This window comes from Acartia tonsa, chromosome 9, assembly GCF_053477335.1.
Source record: "Acartia tonsa isolate MP-2025a chromosome 9, ASM5347733v1, whole genome shotgun sequence".
Classification (NCBI taxonomy): domain Eukaryota; kingdom Metazoa; phylum Arthropoda; class Copepoda; order Calanoida; family Acartiidae; genus Acartia; species Acartia tonsa.
The window spans coordinates 11,525,287-11,547,108 of NC_137268.1; the positions used below are offsets into that span (position 1 = coordinate 11,525,287).

Below are 21,822 nucleotides of genomic sequence, written 5' to 3' on the forward strand. Positions count from 1 at the left end.
ACAATCGTAGATTTTTAAATCTTGCATAAGATTGATAAAAATAGCAGCATGTTTAAAACGAATATACTGGTAAAAAGTAAGATTTAGCCTAATATAGAAATTTTGAATATAAATGGTAATGAAAATATGATATAGTCATTTCACTTTCAAACAATTTTAAGTTTCATTCCTAAATATTTTTTTACCCTAGCTAGGTAGTTCAGACTATACTTTGTTTTAAATATTTCCCACCCAGGGAATTGGGCTGTTTATTAAACTAGTCCCCAAAGTTTTATAATTATGTTTTCTTATTATTTGGGTTAACAACTTTGGTGACTTTTTTTTCGAAGTTTGATTGGTTTTGGTTCATTAAGATGAGTACGTAAACTTTCCAACCACTAATTATAATCGGCAGAGGGAGTAATTTTACAATCATTTACCGGCCACTGTCTTATCCCTTAGGATCCCTGTTTCCTAACACTATGTCCTTATTTCCATTAGTAAATGAAAGATAAGTTCTTAATAAAAAAGTTGCATCTCATACCATATAAAACTTTACCACTCAAACAAGATAACTCACAAAATTAAATACCATCCAATATTGTCATTTAAGATCTCACGAAGTGCTAATATTTTAACATTACAATTCCAATAATTAAGAACTTTTAATGAAATAAATAAATAAGATACGAAAATTTATCTTTTTCAAGATATAATAGGTATTTTATTCACATTTACCAAGTAAAGAGGGTAAATATCATAGTAAGATCTTTAAGTTCAGACAGATAGACTTACAAGTTAATCATACATTTTGCTAAAGTCAAAGTAACAATAAATTTACAAAATTAAATCTATCAGAAATTAAATTATGAAATAGATTGATGAATATCAATTATGCTTGGATGATTGCTGATATGTTTAAGGCTTCCTATTATAAATTTTCCACATTCGATATCTTCAATGTACAGAAACTCTAATAATGTTATTATTAACCTGTTGATATAATAACAGTAAACTAAAAGTTTCGATTATATATATATTTTCAAAAAGTATTTTTCAAATAAATCTTAAGTGCTCAAAAGTTAGTAAAAATTATCATTATTCTTTTTAAAGTACTTTAGTAATTATAAAATAAAATGTTTCTTTGTATATAATTAAAATTAACAAAATCACCGAAAAATACACCAAGTCTCTGAGAGCTACGGTTGGTATCACCATCTCTCTAAGACTTTGGCCGTGAAACTAGCGGAGATTTTCTGTTCACCTTATAATACCCTCCGATATTTTAGGCACTCTCTCTCCCCCTTACCCTTCCCTCTCCCAAACCCAACTCAATCTCCCGCTACATCCCTCTGTATCTCTATCTTTTTCTCTCCCCATATCTCTCTTGCAAATATCTTCCTGAGTAGAATAATTTTTGTAGTATATGATACCAATAATTTTAGACTTTTTGCATATTACACAGTTTTTTTTCATATTCCTTAAATTTATATCTATTTGAGAATGGTATGCTTTTTAAAAAGCAAAGCTTTTCTATAATTAGGGTCGATTTGTCCGTCCAGAACGGATAGCTTTTTTCATTAATTTATAAATGTTAGAATTGTCCTATCGATTTCAAACTTTGGCTGGCTGACGATTCCTTTATCAGTTAGGTACATTAATTGTTACCAGGAAGTCAGTACGTCCAATTAAAATATGCTGCCTTTAACTGTTTAAAAATAAAATTTTGCATGATATAATTATCCTATTAATCCTACGATTTTTGAAATATTGATTCTCAAAACAACAATGTACAATATTATAAGCGAGAAATCTATATAATTTTTACTGAATATGGTATAAATTACTCAATTTTGCAATAAATTTATGTACAATTTTGTTTTTACTTACAAATAAGTGTTCTGTTTATTATGCTCTGACACAAGGTTTAATGTTTCTTATCCTTTCTTCTTATTTTAGAGCTACGCTTTTGAATGTTGTAATTCTTGTTTACATATTGCTTGAGATTTCATCTGTATCATATAAACAGAAAAGAATATTTGTTTTCATATGAAAATATTTTCTAAATAGTAGAGAAGCTACTCTATAATTTGTTATGTCTATATGCCCGATAATTAGCTAGAAAGAAACGCTTTTTTTCTATTCAAGACAGCTGATTTTTTTTTGTGAATATTCCTATCAAGCATCCGGTGTTTAATTTACTTGGTCCATTGGTCTGTTATTCATGCTACAAAGATATGGTTTTCTTAATTTTCTATTATATTGATTTATGACCTCGGAACATCGGCTCTTTAATTCACCTTGGCCTTATGTCCATCTATTTTGTGCTTTAATACTCATATTTGATGGCATCCTTGTTTAATACCAAAAAACTACATGAAATAATCAACAAGGTTAGCTACTTTCAACAATAGCCAAGCAAATAACTTAACTAATATAGGAACAGTAATATACATGGAATAACAGATGATAGTGTATCTTTAATAGCAGCTTAGAAAACCACGTCTTCTATATCCCTCACTTCGGCTAAACTGCATCGAAGAAGACGAAGAATGTCGCTTAAAACATCAGCATGTGACGTCATAAAAATGAGGGATTATCCATCTATTTTGGACTTTCCTCGTCTTCTGCATTATATTGGACGGACATATGGAAAAAGTGAGTTATAGAGTAGACACTAATTTCTCATTGGTAAGTGGAATCAAAATTCATTCACACATTCATTATAAAGAAGGTTTAAAAATACTAAAAAGTAACAAAATCAAAGAATCGTTATCTATATTATTACACAAAAGCGTATTAAGATCACAACTTAAACATAATTACATAATTTGATTTAAACAATTATATACAATACTAAAAAAATAAGTTATACAAGTTTTGTCCATTCTGACTAGAATTATTTTTTTGTGCTATTGCAAGACGATACTTAATCGTCCTTTTCAAATACTCATTTTCTACATGCTTACTGTTTTTATATAAAATCTTTCATTTTTAAAACATTTTTAGTTTATGCTAAATTAAACACACCAACAGATAAGTCTTGTATATACTGTTGCTTTGCTACAATAAAAAAAAACAATATTTAACAATTAAAATAAATGTTTAAATTAATAACTGTTTCCAGGGGGGGAAGGGACATTGGGCTATTATTACACAAGTCCCCAAAGTTTTAAAAACTTTGCGGACTTTTATTGAATTTTGATTGGTTGGCTCACGGTGGTGAATGTCCAGACGTTTCAACCGCTAATTGTAATCAACAGAAGAGGTTATTTTGTATATCATCATTTGGGATGTAGATCAATTTATTAGCCATTGTCTTGTCCCTGAAGTGTATTACACTTCAACTTCAGAATTATTGGCAGTGCTCTCATCCACAATTTTAAAGCTATCCAAAGAAGAATCATCACTAGATGAGTCACTAACTACAATATCATCATCAGCGTCTGTATACAGTTCGGCCAGCTTCTTGAATGGTCGCCCAAGAGCTCTGAAAAATAAATTAAATGAATGTAAGCTTACAAGAGCTCTTCAATGGCCAATGAAGTAATAACACCCCCACTCCATATTAATTATATTTTAAAAAATTAAGGTTCACTTCCTTTCAATTATTCTATGTTAAATAGGTTTCAGAATAAAATCGCATTGCTAAAGAGAACAAAGGGGCTAAAACAGTTTTGGAAAAAAAACTTCTTTTGACTTCAAATTATTAGAAAAAGAAGTCGAAATGAAGGTTCCACTAAACGGTTTAAGAGATCCGACTTTTCAGTACATGCTATGAAAAATGAAATTAAATACTTTTAATATATGCCTTAACTTTCATGCATATAAAGTACACCGACCGTAGTACAGCTTCTAATCACGGGCGTGCGTAAGGGGGGTGGCAACACCCTCTTTTAAATTAGAACAGGGTGTCACAAGGAGGGAGGGAACATTAAAATCAAATTAGTCCTTAAAGTTTTATAATAACGTTTCCTTATTCGGTTGATTAACAACTTTGGGAACTATTATCAAATTTTGATTAGTTGGTTCATTAAGTTATGTGTTTAAACATTTCAACAACTAATTGTAATCTACAGAAGAGGTAATTTTTAGGGGGATTTATATTTATATATGACCCATTGTCTTATCCCTTTAGACCCCTGAGGTTGTTATGCATTCCCCATATTTAGCCTCATTATCTTCCACCCCCCCCCCCTTAGCAAAACCCTGCGCACGTCACTGCTCCTAAGTAATTGAAATGGTTACAGACAGTGTACTTCAATGAAATAAAAGTTTTAAAGAAAAGAAAAATTATGCTAAGCCTTTGATGTCTGGTGCAAAACTTTAAAGGGATTAATTGATTCTGTCTGTGTTCACCACCACTACATACAACTCAGGGAGGGAGGGGGCATTGGTACCCAAAGTTATCTTAATATTTGACTCTGGAACTTGTATTAAGTGGTTAGTTAAAAACTCATAGTGTCAAAACTTTTCAACCATAAATTTAATATACAGAAAGGAAAATTTTGATTATGATCATTGTAGATGTACATCAAATCAATTTATCTTCATTGTCTTATTCCTTGAGATCCCTGCCACCAACTACTTGTTCGATCAACTGAAAATAGTTGCCGAATGTGTACGCAGTTTCCTGGGTGTTTCCTCATCCTAGCTCAATATTTACTACTAGCTACAAATCTTCAAACTTCCCTTAAACAAATAAAAATTTGAATGTATAAACGATTTATACATTATACATTTTAAATTTGAATTTTTTAAATTTAGATTTCTTTTGTTAAGTTTGAAGCTTTTTTTAGCTAGTAGTAAATATTGAGCTAGGATGAGGAAACACTCAGGAAACTGCGTACACATTCGGCAACTATTTTCAGTTCATCACTTGTTCTGCATATTGGTGTATTATCATTTCCACAAATGTACAATTGTCAACTGGACAGGTGCTCAGGAATCTGCCATGAGGGTTCGAGAAGCACGGTAAACTTAGACATACAATTGATGACTTTTAAACCCTCTAAAATAAATTATTCTAAACGGGGGGGGGGGGGGGTTAAAGACGAGTATATGTAAGTGCTGTCAGAACACCTTAAATTAAAGCATATTTTCTTCATATATTTAAAATTTTAATTACTAAAGCATAAAATCTTAAGCCAACATTTTTTTGGTGTTATTTACACAAGCGTATATTTAATTATTTCTGTGGCATTGATTGACAACTGTACATGATATGTGCTTAAATTTATTTATGACATTGAGTAACTTATAAAAGATGTGTCAAAATTTTATGCTTAGGAACCTTCTTCTGTCAATCGTCTGGGACTACATTTTTATCTTGGCTGCGATTTAAATAGATGACATAGCACATGGTCATTGATTTGTTTGTAATACTGTAATGTGGAGAACTGGAATTTATACGTGTGAAATATAATTCAACAGCTGTTTTACAGATATAATAATGCAATTTAAAGAAAAGATTCTTTATTCCATTTTCTTTAGCTTTATATCTGACTTATTCTGTCTGCCTATTATGGTTCTTAGCTGAAAGTTAAGATACTAATATAAAATTTAATCAAACATTATTAGTATCTTATAAAAAAACAATTACATGCTCCATAAAATTTCTGATTTTTAACTCAACGTTCTTTCTATTTAGATAAGCAGAAAAGGAGAAAGTAATGTTATTTTTTCCTAATCACTATTTCTGATTATTTATATAATTTTTTAGATGACTAAATTATTGCACGATTCATAACTAAGCAAATATTTACTAAAATTCTAAAATTAGCAAAAATTCGCAATATTTATTTATTACGCAACAATTATATGATTCATTTTCTTAATGATGATAAAGAAAATCTACTTGCAATGAGACAATCCTGTTGATAAAATACCTCAAAAGAGATTAACTTGTCTCATCTTTTTCTCAGAGGGACAATATTAAAATAAAACACAATTATCTACTTATATAAAAAATGTTCAGAAAATGAAAATTCATTCTAAAAAATTAGACATGTGATTATTGTTGTAGTATACAATTTAAATGGTGGATAGCAAGGGCGACGGGCGTCCAAGCTTTTTGTTATTTGGGGGGAGTAAGAATTAAAAGTTAAAAATTTTGGGGGTAGGGTAATAACCCCTTTACACCCCCCCCCCTTGGACGTCCCTGGTGGATAGGCTAATTATGTACTTGTCCTCATACCCAAAATATGACATAGACAAAGAAGAAACTGATTTTATTAGTATATTTTGACTTTGAGCTGATTTAGAAACTTACCTAAATTCTGCCTCCAGATCTATGGATTCAGGTTCAGATTGAATACTGGACAGAGATCCTGCTAAACTTCCATTTCCTTCATAGCAGTACTCTTTTGTCTACAAGTAAAAAAAGGATAGTATTATAATTAAATTAATTTGCATTATGTATTCAAATGAATAAATTGCTTTTAAAAGCTTTGCTTGAAAAAAAATTACCATTTGATAACATCATTATCATAATTAGTTAACTAGATATTCATATTTTGTATTTGGAGAACTCAATTGTTTTGGTAGTAATCAAAATCTTAATTTATTGACAATAAATCTTTCTACTTGTGTAGGAGAAATTATTTTTCAAATTCAATGTGAGAAATCTCTATTCAAAAGGTAGAAATGTCATAGAAAAAAACTGATTTTGTGTACATAAAATATAATTTTGGCAAAGATTTACCTGGTCTACAGAGTAATCACATTCTTTTTGTTTACCAATATCTGGTTCTGTATCTCCCAGATCTGTTTGTGTCTGCAGAGCTTGTCCCAACAGGGGTTCTGTTTCTGTTGATACTCCACCACTATAATATTTGCTTAGGTAAGGCAAAAATTAAATAAACTATTATCTCATTTAAAATCTCACTTACCACTGTATTGATTGGAGTTTTTAATTATTTTATATTTCAATCTAAGGGGAGTTTTAGACTTTATTTCTAAATTTCTTTATGATGATGCTCCGGATTCTCTAGATGATCACTTAAATGGAAGGAGAATCCCGCCCTTACAAGAGGCGCAGCTCCCAGTATAATAAAAAATACAGTTAGTCTTAAGCAATATATCTGTAAGTTGTACTGTACTCCCATACAGTTTTACCATTCAGGAAAGCTTGTTGAAGTATCATGCTATTTTCTTTAGCTTTTAGAGAAATTAAAAACTTCCAAAATTTGTAACGGAAAAATAAACTTAAATGCAAAGGACTAATCTAGAAGCCTTCAAAAAAAAATATGCACTGAGATATTTTTTACTTCCAAATCTTATTACAGTTAAGAGGTATGCATTTTGTTTCAATAATCCATTCTATTTGAAGTTACTCTTCAAAACTGTCTTGTCTTAAAACTAGTTTATAAAATGTAACCATAAAGACAAGTCAATGACTGATAGAGTTTAACTTAAAGTCAAGAAAATAAAACATTATGATAACCCGTTTTACCCCATCCCTTATCCTCTACCCCACTTTTGCTTTCATTACAAAATTCTTCCATCCTAACTTAACAACGCTACTCAATACTGTGGCTCACCAAATTTACACATAAGGTGACGTTAACATGGGAAATACATATAATTAATTATGAAAATAATATATCCAAGTGCGTCTGTCGATAAAAAGAGAAAGACACAATAAATCATTTAGCTCTTTATTTTTAATTTTTTAAGTTTAAAAATATTGTACTCGGCTATTCCTTGGCCGATTTAGGCTTTTAATCATATCCTGGCCGAGACAAATTTAGACCGTTGACTAATCAAAAATCGGTTCAGTTAGAGGGATACCCAACGTCTCAATTTATTGCTACCAAAAGTCTTATAACTACGTTGCAATTATATAAAAACCCGTAAATTGAGTTTAATCAAAGGAGTATACTACACATTTCAATCACGCCCCCATCCCGTGATACAGCGTGGCATTAATTTGTCATCGACCCAATGACTAAACTTTGGCAAGTGCATATTGTTGGGGAGGGGAAAATTAATTAGAGATCGTTTGAAAAGTTCATTAGATACATTAGTTTAATTGCTGTTGAGATTTTATTACTAAAAAGGCTAAAAACATCCACAAAACTAAACGTTTTGTTCCAGGTATTTTCGCCTTTACAAAGAATATTTGCCTAGGAAAAGCATAAGCTGCTGGTTAATAGCAGCCGCTGCATTGCAAAGATGTTTTACAGCTTATCACGGCTATAAAATTATTTTTGAAAGAAAAAAGAATAACATGTAATTATCAATCTTATTGTAGAAAAGACACATGAATTAAAATCTAACAGATAAATCGTCTTTTTTCTTCACAGCATTTTAAAATATGATAGAACATAGCATCCTCTTCATTGTATTGCAGTTTAGCTGAATGTTAAATGCCAATTATATAGAATATAACTGCTAGTATGAAAATATAAAATGGAATAAAAACCATGATATGTCTAGTAAGGATCCAAATAATCTAATTGTTTTCTTCATCTAATCTGATTAAGTTAATTTTCCTTATGTGTAACATGTAATAATACAATAACATAAATAGTGTGTATCCACTTGCGCATATGCAATGCATCCTATTGACAAATAATTAGAAACGCATATTGCTCCTATAGCAAAAACTTTCATTGCGGAAGTGAATGAAAGTTTATCTTTATATATTTATATAGCAAAAAAATTATATGGACAAATTGTTTTGATTTTTTTGTGCTAGATCATATTTTGGTCAAAGGGCAAAATCTCTTTGGAGGGTTGGTGGTACTCCCCTTCAAAATAGATATAAACCTTCCCAGGACCTATGATAACCTAAATTGTAAAGGAAAATCATTTCAGTTAATCAGATAGCGGTTCTTTTGGTACACATAGACAGACAGATAGATATCCTGTTACTTTTAAATAAGGAAACATACAAATTTATCAAACAAATTGTTTTGAATCCATAAAAATCATATGTGGTAAAAAGATATACCTGATTAATCTTCCATTTGCTGGGTCTGTCTGAATTATCATTTCTCCTGTTTCTTTACTCTACAAAAATAGTATAATTTGTCTTGTTATTTACAACTGGAGGTTGCTATCATTCACAATTATTTTTGTTATCTTTGAATTTCATCTTAGGGGTTGGCACCCCTCCTCCCAATAGCCTAAAACCAGTCATGGACCAATGTAAAACCAGTTTAGTTTTAAAAAGAAAAAGTAAATTTTTTTAAGGGAGGTATGTTTTTTCATGGTGCGATTTCTGTTGGAAGGGTAGAGGTCACCTTCCCTCAAAATAGGTGTAAACTAACCCAGAACCTACAATAACCTTTATTGTAAAGGAGAACCATATCGGTTCAGTGGTTAGTGAGATCCTTTTGCTCAAGAAAAGACAGTCAAACATCCAGTAAATTTTATAAATTTATACTAAGATTCCATATTCTTATTCCTGTGAAAACTGCAATTGGTTTGGTCAAGTTTCCTTTTATTACTATATTTTGCAGTTTGAGTAAATATCAGGGCTCGGCAGCCGTGCGTCAGCAGCCATGAAGCCTCTAATTTATACCCGTTTGGATTCTTTGAAAATTTTTTTGAACCGGGATTGTCATAGTTGGGTCAGTTTTAGACTTACAGCTGATTAATAAAATGTACTAGCGGTTGAAACACGGCTACGGATCCCTGGCAATTTGAGTAAATATTGTTTCAGCAACATATTTCTTATAGAATTTTAACCATGAGAAAAAATATTAGAAAGATAGGTACAAATATACAAATTACTAAATTTATGTTTAAACTGAAAAAGATATTTTCATAGATAGATAGACAGGGATAGAGAAAGAGTGACAGAAAGTGAAAGAAAAATAAAAGGAGAAAGATAAGGAGAGAAGAGAAGAAAGGATAAATATGATATTCTGATATGATAAATACCAACCTCCAAAGAGAAATTACCCATTGAAAAAAAATTCATCCAATGGATTAATCAATAGTAGGGTCGTTATTGTCATTGGATATGAATATATGATTTCATTGTCCATTGTCTTAGCCTTACAGACACACAGACAGATAAATAACTAAACCAGTAGAAATTAATCTAATAACATAATTATTCTATTACCTCTGATGGTGCTATGGTGACTATAGGAGTAGCAAAGCAAAACCTCTTCGTATAGAACAAGAATCCTGAATAAAATTACTTAAAGATCAATAATTTGAAATCAGACTGTAGGACAAACGAACATTAACACTTGAAGAGTGTCAGAACTTGCAAAATTACGTATACACATAATATTTACTGTTTGAGGACATTCTTATATTTTAGGACTATATTATAGAGAGGATTCTCTAAAAATATTGCACCTTGTTATCCTAGCACCCAGTGTTCCAAAAGTGAGATAAATTGGATAATTATCGTAAAAATGTTTGTCAAAAAGTAAAAAATCAGCAAGTTTTAAACGGAGGTAAGAACATTCTAATAACGATTATAGATTTGGGATGATCGTTCCCATCTTTTAAAGGAGTCTCCGTGCAAAGTTTGAAAGTACTTTGTCATGTGTTTTTGAAAGAGTTATGTTACGATCTCGCAAACCCATAACTGATTGAGTTTTTAATACACATAGATATCAGGCGCGTTTTCAGCTGCTTTATTAATAAATTTGAGCCTTAGTGGTTTTGAATACATAGCACCTCAATGAAATTGAAATACTTACCTACAACAAAAATAACTAGAAGGATGAGAACAATTATTGAAACTATCCCAGCAATCATCTGACAACAAAAAGTCATAAGTTTTTATTTTTGGAATATAAATTCCAAGGAATACGAACGTCCGTCTGTCTGTCCATCTGTCCATTTGTCTATATGAACCTTATAGGGGGGTAAAGTAAATCCCTGGGGGTTAGGGGAGAAGCCACTAGTTTTGAATATTGAAATGCTTGTCAACTAGTTCCTATCAAATCAATTTTCTATTCACCGATTCAACATAATATTCAACTCGAAATTTGGCCCATGTTAATTTACTAACTTGTACCCATTAAAAATTGTTGTATATTAAAGTGTTTATAGAATTGTCAGAGATTTTCGCATACTCTAAAAAATGTCTCTCCCAGCTGGCTAATATAACAATACTCTCCCCCTTCCTTATGACTATACCCAATGCCTTTCACTAACCATGGAGTAACATAATGACCAATATCTAAGGACTATATTAGCAACTAAATTGATGAAAAAAATTACCTTGTCACAATATCAACGTATTCTTTATTCAATTATATTAATGTGAGTAATATTTAACTTCAACTACTATAGTTGTGATCTTTAGATTTCTCTTATTTTACTAAAAAACTTGTCTTAGCAAAAAGCCGACTCTGGGATAAATGTTAAAAAAAGAAAAAAATAAGTGAAAAAATAGACAGTTAGTGTTGGGTATATTTGGGGTGTAAGAAAAGGCAAGAAATTCAAATAAATAAATTCTGAAAAAGTAAGGCATATTAGTAAAGGATTTGTATGGTGCTGAATATGAAGTTGTTGAATGCCTTTTGAATAAAACAAAATATAAATGTTCAAACAGCATCAATGTGAAATTAGGTTAAACAAGGAATTAAAATTGGTAAGAGTATAGAAACTATCTTTTTCTTTATAAAACCAAAAGTTTAAATTTTACATTCTTAAGATGAAATCCTATTATATAAAAAAGTAATAGTGTTTTTCACTGAAGCTTAAGATCTCAATAACTGCCAATCCGATTTTATATATAAGCTTAATGGAATAATACACGGCAACGATGTTGAAAAGAGACAATCCAAGGAGAAACACACAGCTCAATTTGTAGAAATATATATCGATTAAATCAAATCTAATCCTTGTCAACCTGCACAAAATTAACCATATTTCATATATTTAAAGTAAAATCAGATATATATTTTTAAAAAATTAGGTTAAATTAAAGTAAAGAAACAACAAAATAATGAAAAAGTGCTCGAAAATACAAAGAAAAAGTTAAATGTATTATAATGAATATGGTTATCCCTTCTTTACTGTACAAAGGTTTGTTTGAAACTGAGCAATTTAACCGCTGGTTTTGGTGTAAAGGGAAGGGGTAGAAGGGATGACCCCGGTTAAAAAGAATCAAAGTTCAAAAGAATGAAAGTTTTGTACTGTATAACTTTTGTTTTTAAAACAAATATTGCAATTAGCAAAACAGAAATACATGAATGTTTTGAAAAGATTTTAATTTTACATGAAAGTATATGAAAAAATGTCATAAATTAAACAATAAAGTATTGAATTTTTTTTAGTAATGATTAACATTAAGCAACAAAATGTAAATTTATATTTAGATAAAAAAAAACAAGTAAAATTACAATTTTTATTTAATCCATTTCTTAGTGTGTCAAATTTATTGATGTATTCAGCTTCCCGAATTTTTCTGTAGTTTGATGAGTCCAGTTTGCATTTTTCTAAGACTGAAAGCTTCATGTTGGTCATGCTGTGTCCAGGTAGATTAAAATGTTTTCCTGTTGGGTATTTGTCATGATCTGTACTTCTGACATAACCAAGGTGTTGGCCAAACCTAACTTTTAGTTTAGCTTGTGTTTCACCGATGTATTGAAAAAAATTACATGCAGTTTTGTCACAGGAAATGCAGTAAACCACATTTTTACTTTCACAGGTAACACTTTCTTGTAGGTTGATGTAAATTTTCTTGTTATTTGAGCTAACCACTTTTTTACCTTCTTGAATATAGCTACAGGTATTACATCTTGGTTGTTGGCATTTTTTTAAGCCAGGTAAAGATCTCTGTTGTCTTGATGGTAATTTTGTCTTTACAAGGCGTGCTCTTAAGCTAGCAGATCTCGGCTGTCTGTAAGCAACCATAGGAGGATGTGGAAAAATTTCTTGTAGGCGTTGGTCATTCAATGTCATAAATTTCCATGCATCCTTAAGTATTTTTGACAGTTGGGGCAATGATGGATGGTAGGATACAACAAAGGGTATTCTGTTTTTCTTCTCTCTTATCACTTTCTGAAGGGCTTCACTCCTTTTTAGATTTAAGGCTTTTTGTATGCTTGTGTTGATCAGTTTCTCGTCATAATTTCTCATCAGTAAAACTAGTTTAAGTTCATCTAGTCTTTTCATCAAAGTGTACTCTTCTGAGCATATTCTAACTAGTCTGTGGCACAACGAATATGGGATATTATTTATTGTATGTGGTGGATGGCAGGATAAAGGAAGAAGATATTGCATTCTGTCTGTTGGTTTTCTATACAGGTCTGTAATGATTTTTCCGTTTTTATGGTTACCAAAGTGTCCTAGAAGGCTACGTGAAGAATAGCAAAAGCAGTCATGTTGTTCAGTAATATTGCATGGAAAAAGGCAGGTGTAGCTGTGGGTGAATTTAATTGTTGGATGAATTTTGTTGATGTTTGTCAGGTAAGTTTCAAGGTTGTCCACACTTCCTAGCCATATGAAAATAATGTCATCTAAGAATCTTGCAAATTTTCTGATAAGATCTGTGTCTGGTTCAATCTGTGTTGCCATGTGTCTCATAACAGGATCAATTAAGATTCCGATGGTTAATGTAGAAGAATTTACAGCTGAGGGAGAGCCCATTGCTGTACCAATTGTTTGACGATATAAATCTTTACCAAATTGAAAGAAATTGCAGCTGAATACTAGGTTCAGAAGTTGAAATATTAGAGTTGCAGGGACAGCTAAATCTTTGCTTTTGGCAAGGGCTTCGGCCATAGCTCTGGTGGCATCCTCCTTGCAGATGTTTGTATACAGGGCAGTGACATCAACAGTTACAATAATAGCATCATCAGGTATTCCTCCCTCTGAATTTATTTCTTCACACATGTTGAGGAAGTGTCTGGTGTCCTCTAGGTAAGATGGGAGAGTTTTGACCATAGATCTGGTATGATGATCAACAAATCTGGAGTTATTTTCTGTGATGGAACCTCTCCCACTGACAATCGGTCTACCTGGGGGGATGGAGCCTTCAGGGAAGTTCTTGTTTACTTTAAAGAGCTGGTAAAAGTACCCAGGTCCACAATCTGTTGGGTCCATTGCTTTATATTTATCTTGGCTGATCCAACCGTTGTTCTTGGCATTTTCTAAAGTTTTAGAGATTTCTCTTTTTGCCAGTTTTACTGCCTGATCTGTAGCTTTTATGTAATATGGGAGGCTTGAACCATCAGACTGTTTTTGTTGGAGGTTTAGGTGTTCAGTACAACTTGCTACGTAGTCATTATAATTAAGGATGACTATTTCTGAGCCTTTGTCAGCAGGTTTAATAATAATTTTTTGGTCGTGCTGGAGTTGTTGTAGGTTGAGTAAAGCAGTGTATTCTTGTTCTGTAATGTTTCTTCTTGCTAGTTTAAGGAGATCTGTGTTCCAGTTATGTCTGTTGCAGATGTTTGATTCAACTGTGTTAAGGAATCCTGTTAAGTATCTAGGCGTTGGTTCTGTGGGCATACTTGTTTTTTCTTCTTTGAATAATTGTGGTGTATAATTGCCTTGATTGTTGTCCCACATTTTTTCTTTCCATAAGCATCTTCTGTTAAACATTCTACAATCAGTTCTTATCCCAGACTTTGTTGGTGCAGGGCCTTTAACTGCAAAGTTTAGTCCACGGTTGAGAAGCTTAATTGTAGCTTCATTTAACTTAATTTTGGAGTAGTTAAATATCACATTTAATTCTTGTTTATTCTGTCTGTCACGCTGTTTTTTCAGGTATTTTCTCTTTCTTATTCTTTATAAAACCAAAAGTTTAAATTTTACATTCTTAAGATGAAATCCTATTATATAAAGAAGTAAGAGTGTTTTTCACTGAAGCTTAAGATGTCAATAATAAAGTTAGAGAATAGAGGGAGCAAGGGTACATGACTATATAGAACTATCTCAAAGACCTACCAACACAATCCCATTGCTCAAGAAATTTGACAGCTTAGACTCTAAAATGGCTGAGTTTTATACAGGGTTTTTCATTTTTAGAAACAATACCCTAACTATAAAATTTATTATGTATTTGTGTTTGTCCTTTATAGATAATGCATATATCTTAAAATTAATAAAGTAAAAAAAAAACAATTTTGGCGTTGTCAAAAAATTATAAAATCGTAAAAATCTGGATAGTAATTTCATTACAAGCTGTCTTGAGTACAATTATTTCGGAAAGTAGAGATTATTTCCATTTTTTATAATAACAATATTAAAGTTCAAGTTAACAGCACTATAGATTTAATTTGTTTTTAAAAATATATTTCTTTTTTTAGGAGGCTTTTAAATCTTTATCTTAGTACTAGATAGATAACTTTCTTCCTTACAACTTTCCTAAATAGTTTAACTGTCCATAGCAATGTGAACTGAACCAGAGCGCATATCTGTGTATATGTCATATTTAGTAGCGAAGCTACTCTATAATTCACTTTGTCTATCCATCAGAAAGTCCGGATTTTTTTTCAATGAACTTGTAATTAAAATCAATCTGTATTTGCCTTTTATAAAAGGATATTACATCCTAATAAATTTATGTAAATTATTTCAAATTGTAGCTCATTTATGACACTATACATGCTATACTCTCCTTTTACAGTTACCAAATGAATGTAATTATTTTAAATTCCTGAAAATCATAAAAATCTGTAAATTGCTATATACATTTTCAATATTTCATGCAATAAATCAACTGATTTTTGAAAGACATAATTGTTAAATGTTGCTAAACTTGATATCATCATCCTTGTTAGAATGTACTATAGCATTTGAATAAAAAATGTATTATTATTTTTTGAAGCTAGCTTTTTAATAATTACGTTTAAATTCTGTTAGATTTACTGATAATTATCATATAATAATTTTTTGCTTATTTTCAAGGTCTTACTATTGTAATTATATATACATTACTATGTTTAATAAGAAAATTCCGACATTCATCTTAGGTTATTTTTGTTTTTAGATTGCTATCTTTGAATTAAATATTCAAATAAAATTACACAGTATAAATAATAAAAAACAGGTTTTGCTTACAAAACACAATCAAATTAATGGAAACACTTTTAAAAAGATAGCATTGATTTTAAATGATAAATATGCTTTAATTTTTTACAAAAATTAGGCAAAACATTTATTTTTGTCGTTGATAACAATATCTTATTCTTATACTCTTATTTACAAATAGTTTTACACTAAAATCTTTTGATTTAATTGTTTTAACTCTTGTACATTAGGTCACATGACTTTAATTAATAATAAAGGTCCCCCAAATCCTTATACCAAACTATAAGGTGGTTTTGATTAATAAGTAAAGTTCCTTCAAATCTTATTCCAATGACAGCTTATGAGCTTTCTAGCAGCTAAGTGAGAAAGCAAAATTTTTATCGATAAACAACCTTCTGCAGCGTCAGGGGTCTTTGAAAAAGAAAATGGTTTCATAGCTATTTATCACTCTATACATATTACTTTAATATGTCAATAACTGCCAATCCGATTTTATGTAAGCTTAACTTAGGTCCTGTAATGTCTTCAGGCTATTTTATTTCAGATTAAAGTCTTGGGTTAGTTTTAGGCTTTTTTGGCCTTTCCATTATCTTTCAAAGACCCTAGATGCTAGGTACACAGCTGCTAGTGTAATATAAGATACTATACAACCTCTATAAACAAGTGACCACAACAAGAACATTAAATTTTTGAAACTAATGTAAATGAGTCCTAGTTTTAATCTACATCAAGTAAATTTCAATATTCTGTTGTTTTGATCTCAGAAAAATAAGGTTATGACAAGTATCCTAAAATGTTTGCAATTTTACCTTAACATGAATAGCTTATTTCAACTAAAAAAAATATTTTACAATTATAACAAAATGACTTTTTTCCTGTGTTGAAATAGGTTCAGTTCTGTCAACTGGTTGTGGACTGATATACAGGTAGAAACTGTTCTTCTCATTGTATTCCTCACTATTCACCAGTACAAGATGCATTCACAAATGATTCACAACAGCTGAAGCCAACAAATGATTTAATTTGAAAAATAAAATACTTTAAATTAAACTAGGGGTTAAAAAAAGAGAAATAGTAATAACATCATAAGCAGGAATTCTCTTAACAACAAATAACAGGAAATAAAATAGCTTTTTTTTAGCCTCTGACACTAATTTTTTTCAATGAATTTTGCCCTGAAAAACTTTTGATTTGATGCCATTTGACTAAAAGTTTATCAGTCATTGTAAAAAATATCAATCTATTCTTCCACTTAGTTACCTTAGAATTTCTTTATTGTTTTTTGGAAGGGTTAGTTTATTTTCATTTTTCATAACAAAATTTATCTCATAAATTTTTGTATAACAAAAAGTGAAGAAATTCATGATTTTGTACAAAAAATTATTCAATTTGTCAAACTTTCATGGTTACTAGCTTAATCCTTTAATTTTATTCATGGATGGAATTTACTTTATTTAATATAAATATTTTTGTTATATTGTATTTATAAAAATGCAATTGTCAAATAAACTCTTGTGTTTTTCTCTTTAATTTGTAAAGACAAATAGAACTAAAGAGCCTTCTAAAATAATAAGTTCATACTCAGAGATAGAGACAAAATATCTGTAAAACTAATATAAAAGGATATATAAATTTGTAAACATAAATCTGTTCTATTTTTAGATAGACTTGTATGGTAGAAAATAGGTTCTGGTAGTTTTGTTTGATTGGTGGATAAAATGTTGATAGAAAAATTACAATAAATTAATTAGTGTGTGACAATAATGTTTTACCAGATTTCCAGATTTCCATCCATGCCAGATTTCCAACCCTGTCTAAACTTTACGAACCAAAGCAAGCATTGCTATAATAAAGAAGCCATTTTAGTTTATCCCAGTATTAACAGTAAAATCTTATATTATAATAATTTTTCTGAATAAATTTCTCCTAATGTATTTGTAAAACTGGTGCAAAGTGCATCAGATGTCCAGAAAAACAAACAATCATAAAATCTATCCAGTACATATCAAATTTTTGTATGAAAGATACTCTCTGTAATGTTTTTATTTTTGGTCTGCAATTTAGTTCCAATGGTTTAATTTAAAACTCTTCATATATTTTATTTATGCTTCTAGAAATGTAAAATTAACATGAAAACATTTTTTAAACACTAGCTTCTAATTATTTAATCAACTGAACCTAAAATTTCAATGAAGTCCCTCCACCTTGAAAAATGTCAGATTTTTATTGGTCTTTGTTTGGTTATTAATTGTAGATTTGCTTCCCCACATGAAATGTAGCAAAAACAATTTGGCCAAGTTTCAAAGAAAGATATCAGTTTCAAATTATTGAAAGACAAATCTATTGTCACTTTCTGACAAACTGGCCTAAATTCTATGTTTATAATGTAAGCTTATTAAAAATAAATATGTAAGGAAAATATTGGGAATTACATCACTCAAATTTTTAGACAAGGTTTATAGAACACATAACTTTTCATTGATTATGAATATTATAAGTAGGACCACTAATGTATGTATATGTATGTATGTAAAGTATTAATGCTCAATCAAAAGATACGTCTTTCTGTGTATGATAATTACTCAATAACTTTACTATTAATGAAGAATTTTTAAAAATTTTCTTAGATTTTTAAGTGATAAAATGATTGAAAAAAGTCTACCAAAATTTCATGCAAACCTAGGAACTTTTAAAAAATTACAAAAAAATAGATTTTTAAAAATTAAAAAGTTAAATATTGATATTGAAAAATCATACTAAGCAATAAAAAACAACCCTTGCAATTAATGATAAAAGAATGGTTATAAATTTTGAGAAGATTCAAAATATATGGCACAATTTAGTAAAGTTTGACTATGCTCATTAAATACTTATTGTTCCAATAATCTTCCTGTTGCATGAAGCTGAGAACAGTCATACTTTTCAGAGTACAATCAAAACAAATTGTAGATTTTGGTAAAGTTTGCCTATGGTTATTAAATGTGTATTGTGCAAATAACATTCCTGTTGCATAAAGCTGAGAACAGTTATACTATTCAGAGTACAATCAAATTAAATCGTAGATTTTGGTAAAGTTTGCCTATGGTCATTAAATGTGTATTGTGCAAATAACCTTCCTGTTGTATAAAGCTGAAAACAGTTATACTTTTCAAAGTACAATCAAAATAAATTGTAGATTTTGGTAAAGTTTGCCTATGGTCATTAAATGTGTATTGTGCAAATAACCTTCCTGTTGTATAAAGCTGAGAACAGTTATACTTTTCAGAGTACATTCAAATTAGATTGTAGATTTTGGTAAAGTTTATCTGTGATAATTAAATGTTAGAATAGTGAAGCATATTGTCTCCCTGATGTTACTTTCATCATCAATCTGTCTACCTCTGAAAAAAGAAAAAGTTAAAAAAATAAAAAAAAATATTAAGATAAAAAAAAATATATAAAAAAATGCAAAAATTAAAAGATGTTTTACTAAATATTTCTAATTATTCAACCATGAAACATGATTGTTTATCATATTATTTAGATATTATATTTTTCTTTATTAATAACAGGTACAGCACACTATTAGTATTAGGCAATCAAAAACCAGTTCTGTAGCGTACTTAAACACATCTAGTTTCGTATTTTAGAAAATTGGTTACATTTACTTATCAGTTCATCTTGTAAAAAAATCAATGTTTATATACAAATCATTTATGCCAAGTATTGGCCAAAACCACAACCGTAATAATATGTGCTAATTCTTAAGGTACAATTGTAAGAAATAAATAGTGTATAAATAGTGTAATAAAGGGATAGCTATAAAAATAGAGACATTAAGACATGTTTACATATAGAGTAGCTTCGCTTCTAAAAATCCCATTTAATACGTTTTTTGTTGAAAAATTGTTGGTTGTCAACTTGGTAGTTGCTTGAATAATTTGCATTCATGTGAAGCTAAATACATCCATCTTTAATGTTTCTTCACATGTATATATGGTTTTCTTTGGTAGCAAAGCTACTCTATGATTCCTTCTTTAGTTGTTTCGCTTCTCTTTCTTATCATGATATGTACTTTTTATGATTCTTTTTATCTTCTATCTCTACTCTGGCCATAAAACTTTCTCTTTCCATTTCCGTCTCTCTCTCTCTCTCTCTCTCTCTCTCTCTCTCTCTCTCTCTCTCTCTCTCTCTCTCTCTCTCTCTCTCCCTCTCTATCTCTCTCTCTCCCTCTCTATCTCTCTCTCTCAAACTCGATCCTAACACATACTTTCTTTTCTACTTATGTTAGTCTGTATAGCTTAACATAATTTTTAACTTCTTAACGATAGTTCATTCACTCAAATTGAAGTAAAATTTATGTACAATTACACAAAAAGGTCTACAGTACGCGTTTTATTGCCTTATTTGCACTGTAAAATGAAGTTGTTTAGAGTGTTGGAGACGCATTACAAATATAGAGAAGCTGCGCTACTAAAATGTTGGCATTTCTTTCTCTAATCATTATATAAATATGCCTTTTTTCTGTCTAGGGATATTATTTATCATATCAATTTCTCATTTTATGTGTACCAATGTAAAAAACAAGTAATCAATATATTTTGGTTAAAATACATGTATACATTCGTATTTAATAGTTAGTTATTGTGGAGGGGTGGGGGTGGCCCCTATTCAAGCGCATATTATAATCATGCGCATTTAGAACTTTAAGTGCTTTGAAGTTTCTTTATTTCATATCGCTATTGAATCTAATACGAGGGGTTGATTTAGATGATCAAATAAATCAATTTTATAAAATGACTGTGGATGTAGGTACAAAATTTAGTGTTTTTGCTGCAACAATGGATCAAGTGCTTTGTTAAATTCAAACTGCTTTAAATATGTCAGAAAAACATAGCATTCTTCAATATATTTTCCCTACATAAAAGTATCAATATGTCAGACTGTTTGTCCCAAATGATCTCGCTAACTACTAAACCGATATGTTTTTCCTTTATAGTATAGATTTTTATAGGAACTAGGAAGAAAAAAAATATTTTGGGGGAGGGTACCATATCACTTCTAATAGAAATAACCCCTAGAAAAAATTATCAACCCCCCCAAAATAACTTTTTTCCTTTCTTTTAAAAAATAAAACTAAGAAAAGGGATGGTGAATTAACCCATACTTCTCCTAGAGATCTTTAGGGGCGTAACCGCTAGTAAAACCAATAAAACAGAACAGATGTTAAAAATAAAATGGTGAAACACTAGATGGATGAATTAAAAAAGGACTATATTCTATTGGGAATTAAACTTATTTATCTACAGACGAAGGAGGACATGATTCATAAAATGAGGTAAGTGAAGTTTTAAGTTGATCCAAAAAACGTCATAAAAAGAATATCTCAGATGATTCTAAATATACTGACCGACCACTAGGTCTTACTTGATTGTGACATATAATCTATCTTACTAAAAGTTACTCTATAATTCATTTCCACTATCCGTCAGTCAGTCCATATCGCTATTGGGAATATGATTTTCTCGGTTGCTATTTATAATATAAGTTAGATTTTTTAGGTGAAGATAGCTATGCCAAGGAGCATAAAGTAAACTCTTTTTTTTCTATAGAGAATATAACTCACTTTATCTGCTAGTCCATCAATGTTATTTGCTACTTATGGATGTTGTCAATCTTGTTTTGAAATGAAATCCAACCTGCAACTTATCTTCTTTCCATTCTCTTTAATACCAGCTTTGTATCTAAATAGTGATTTATAGCATCGTATTATAGACAGCTTTCCGCGGATAGTAAAATGAAAAAATATAACATTAGAACCAGTTTTATTAGCTTCGATGGCAGAAGGTCCGGGCTAACAAAACTGGTATCAATATTATGATTTTACTTGAATTTTCTTTGAAA

General features: G+C 30.2%; 1 protein-coding gene across 1 annotated transcript in view; it reads right to left on the minus strand.

Moving 5' to 3' along the window:
- Positions 1-2,740: 2,740 nt before the first annotated feature.
- LOC145328221 (uncharacterized) overlaps positions 2,741-21,822 on the minus strand; it is a 38,246-nt gene continuing 19,164 nt past the window's right edge. The window contains exons 13-21 of the mRNA XM_080171823.1: positions 21,618-21,662; positions 19,287-19,319; positions 16,815-16,896; positions 10,650-10,707; positions 10,058-10,122; positions 8,936-8,994; positions 6,683-6,803; positions 6,251-6,348; positions 2,741-3,469 (exon numbers count right to left, since the gene is read on the minus strand). Of these exons, the coding sequence (XP_080027949.1) occupies positions 3,316-3,469; positions 6,251-6,348; positions 6,683-6,803; positions 8,936-8,994; positions 10,058-10,122; positions 10,650-10,707; positions 16,815-16,896; positions 19,287-19,319; positions 21,618-21,662 (715 nt within the window). The 3' untranslated portion in view covers positions 2,741-3,315. The remainder of the gene's footprint in view (positions 3,470-6,250; positions 6,349-6,682; positions 6,804-8,935; positions 8,995-10,057; positions 10,123-10,649; positions 10,708-16,814; positions 16,897-19,286; positions 19,320-21,617; positions 21,663-21,822) is intronic.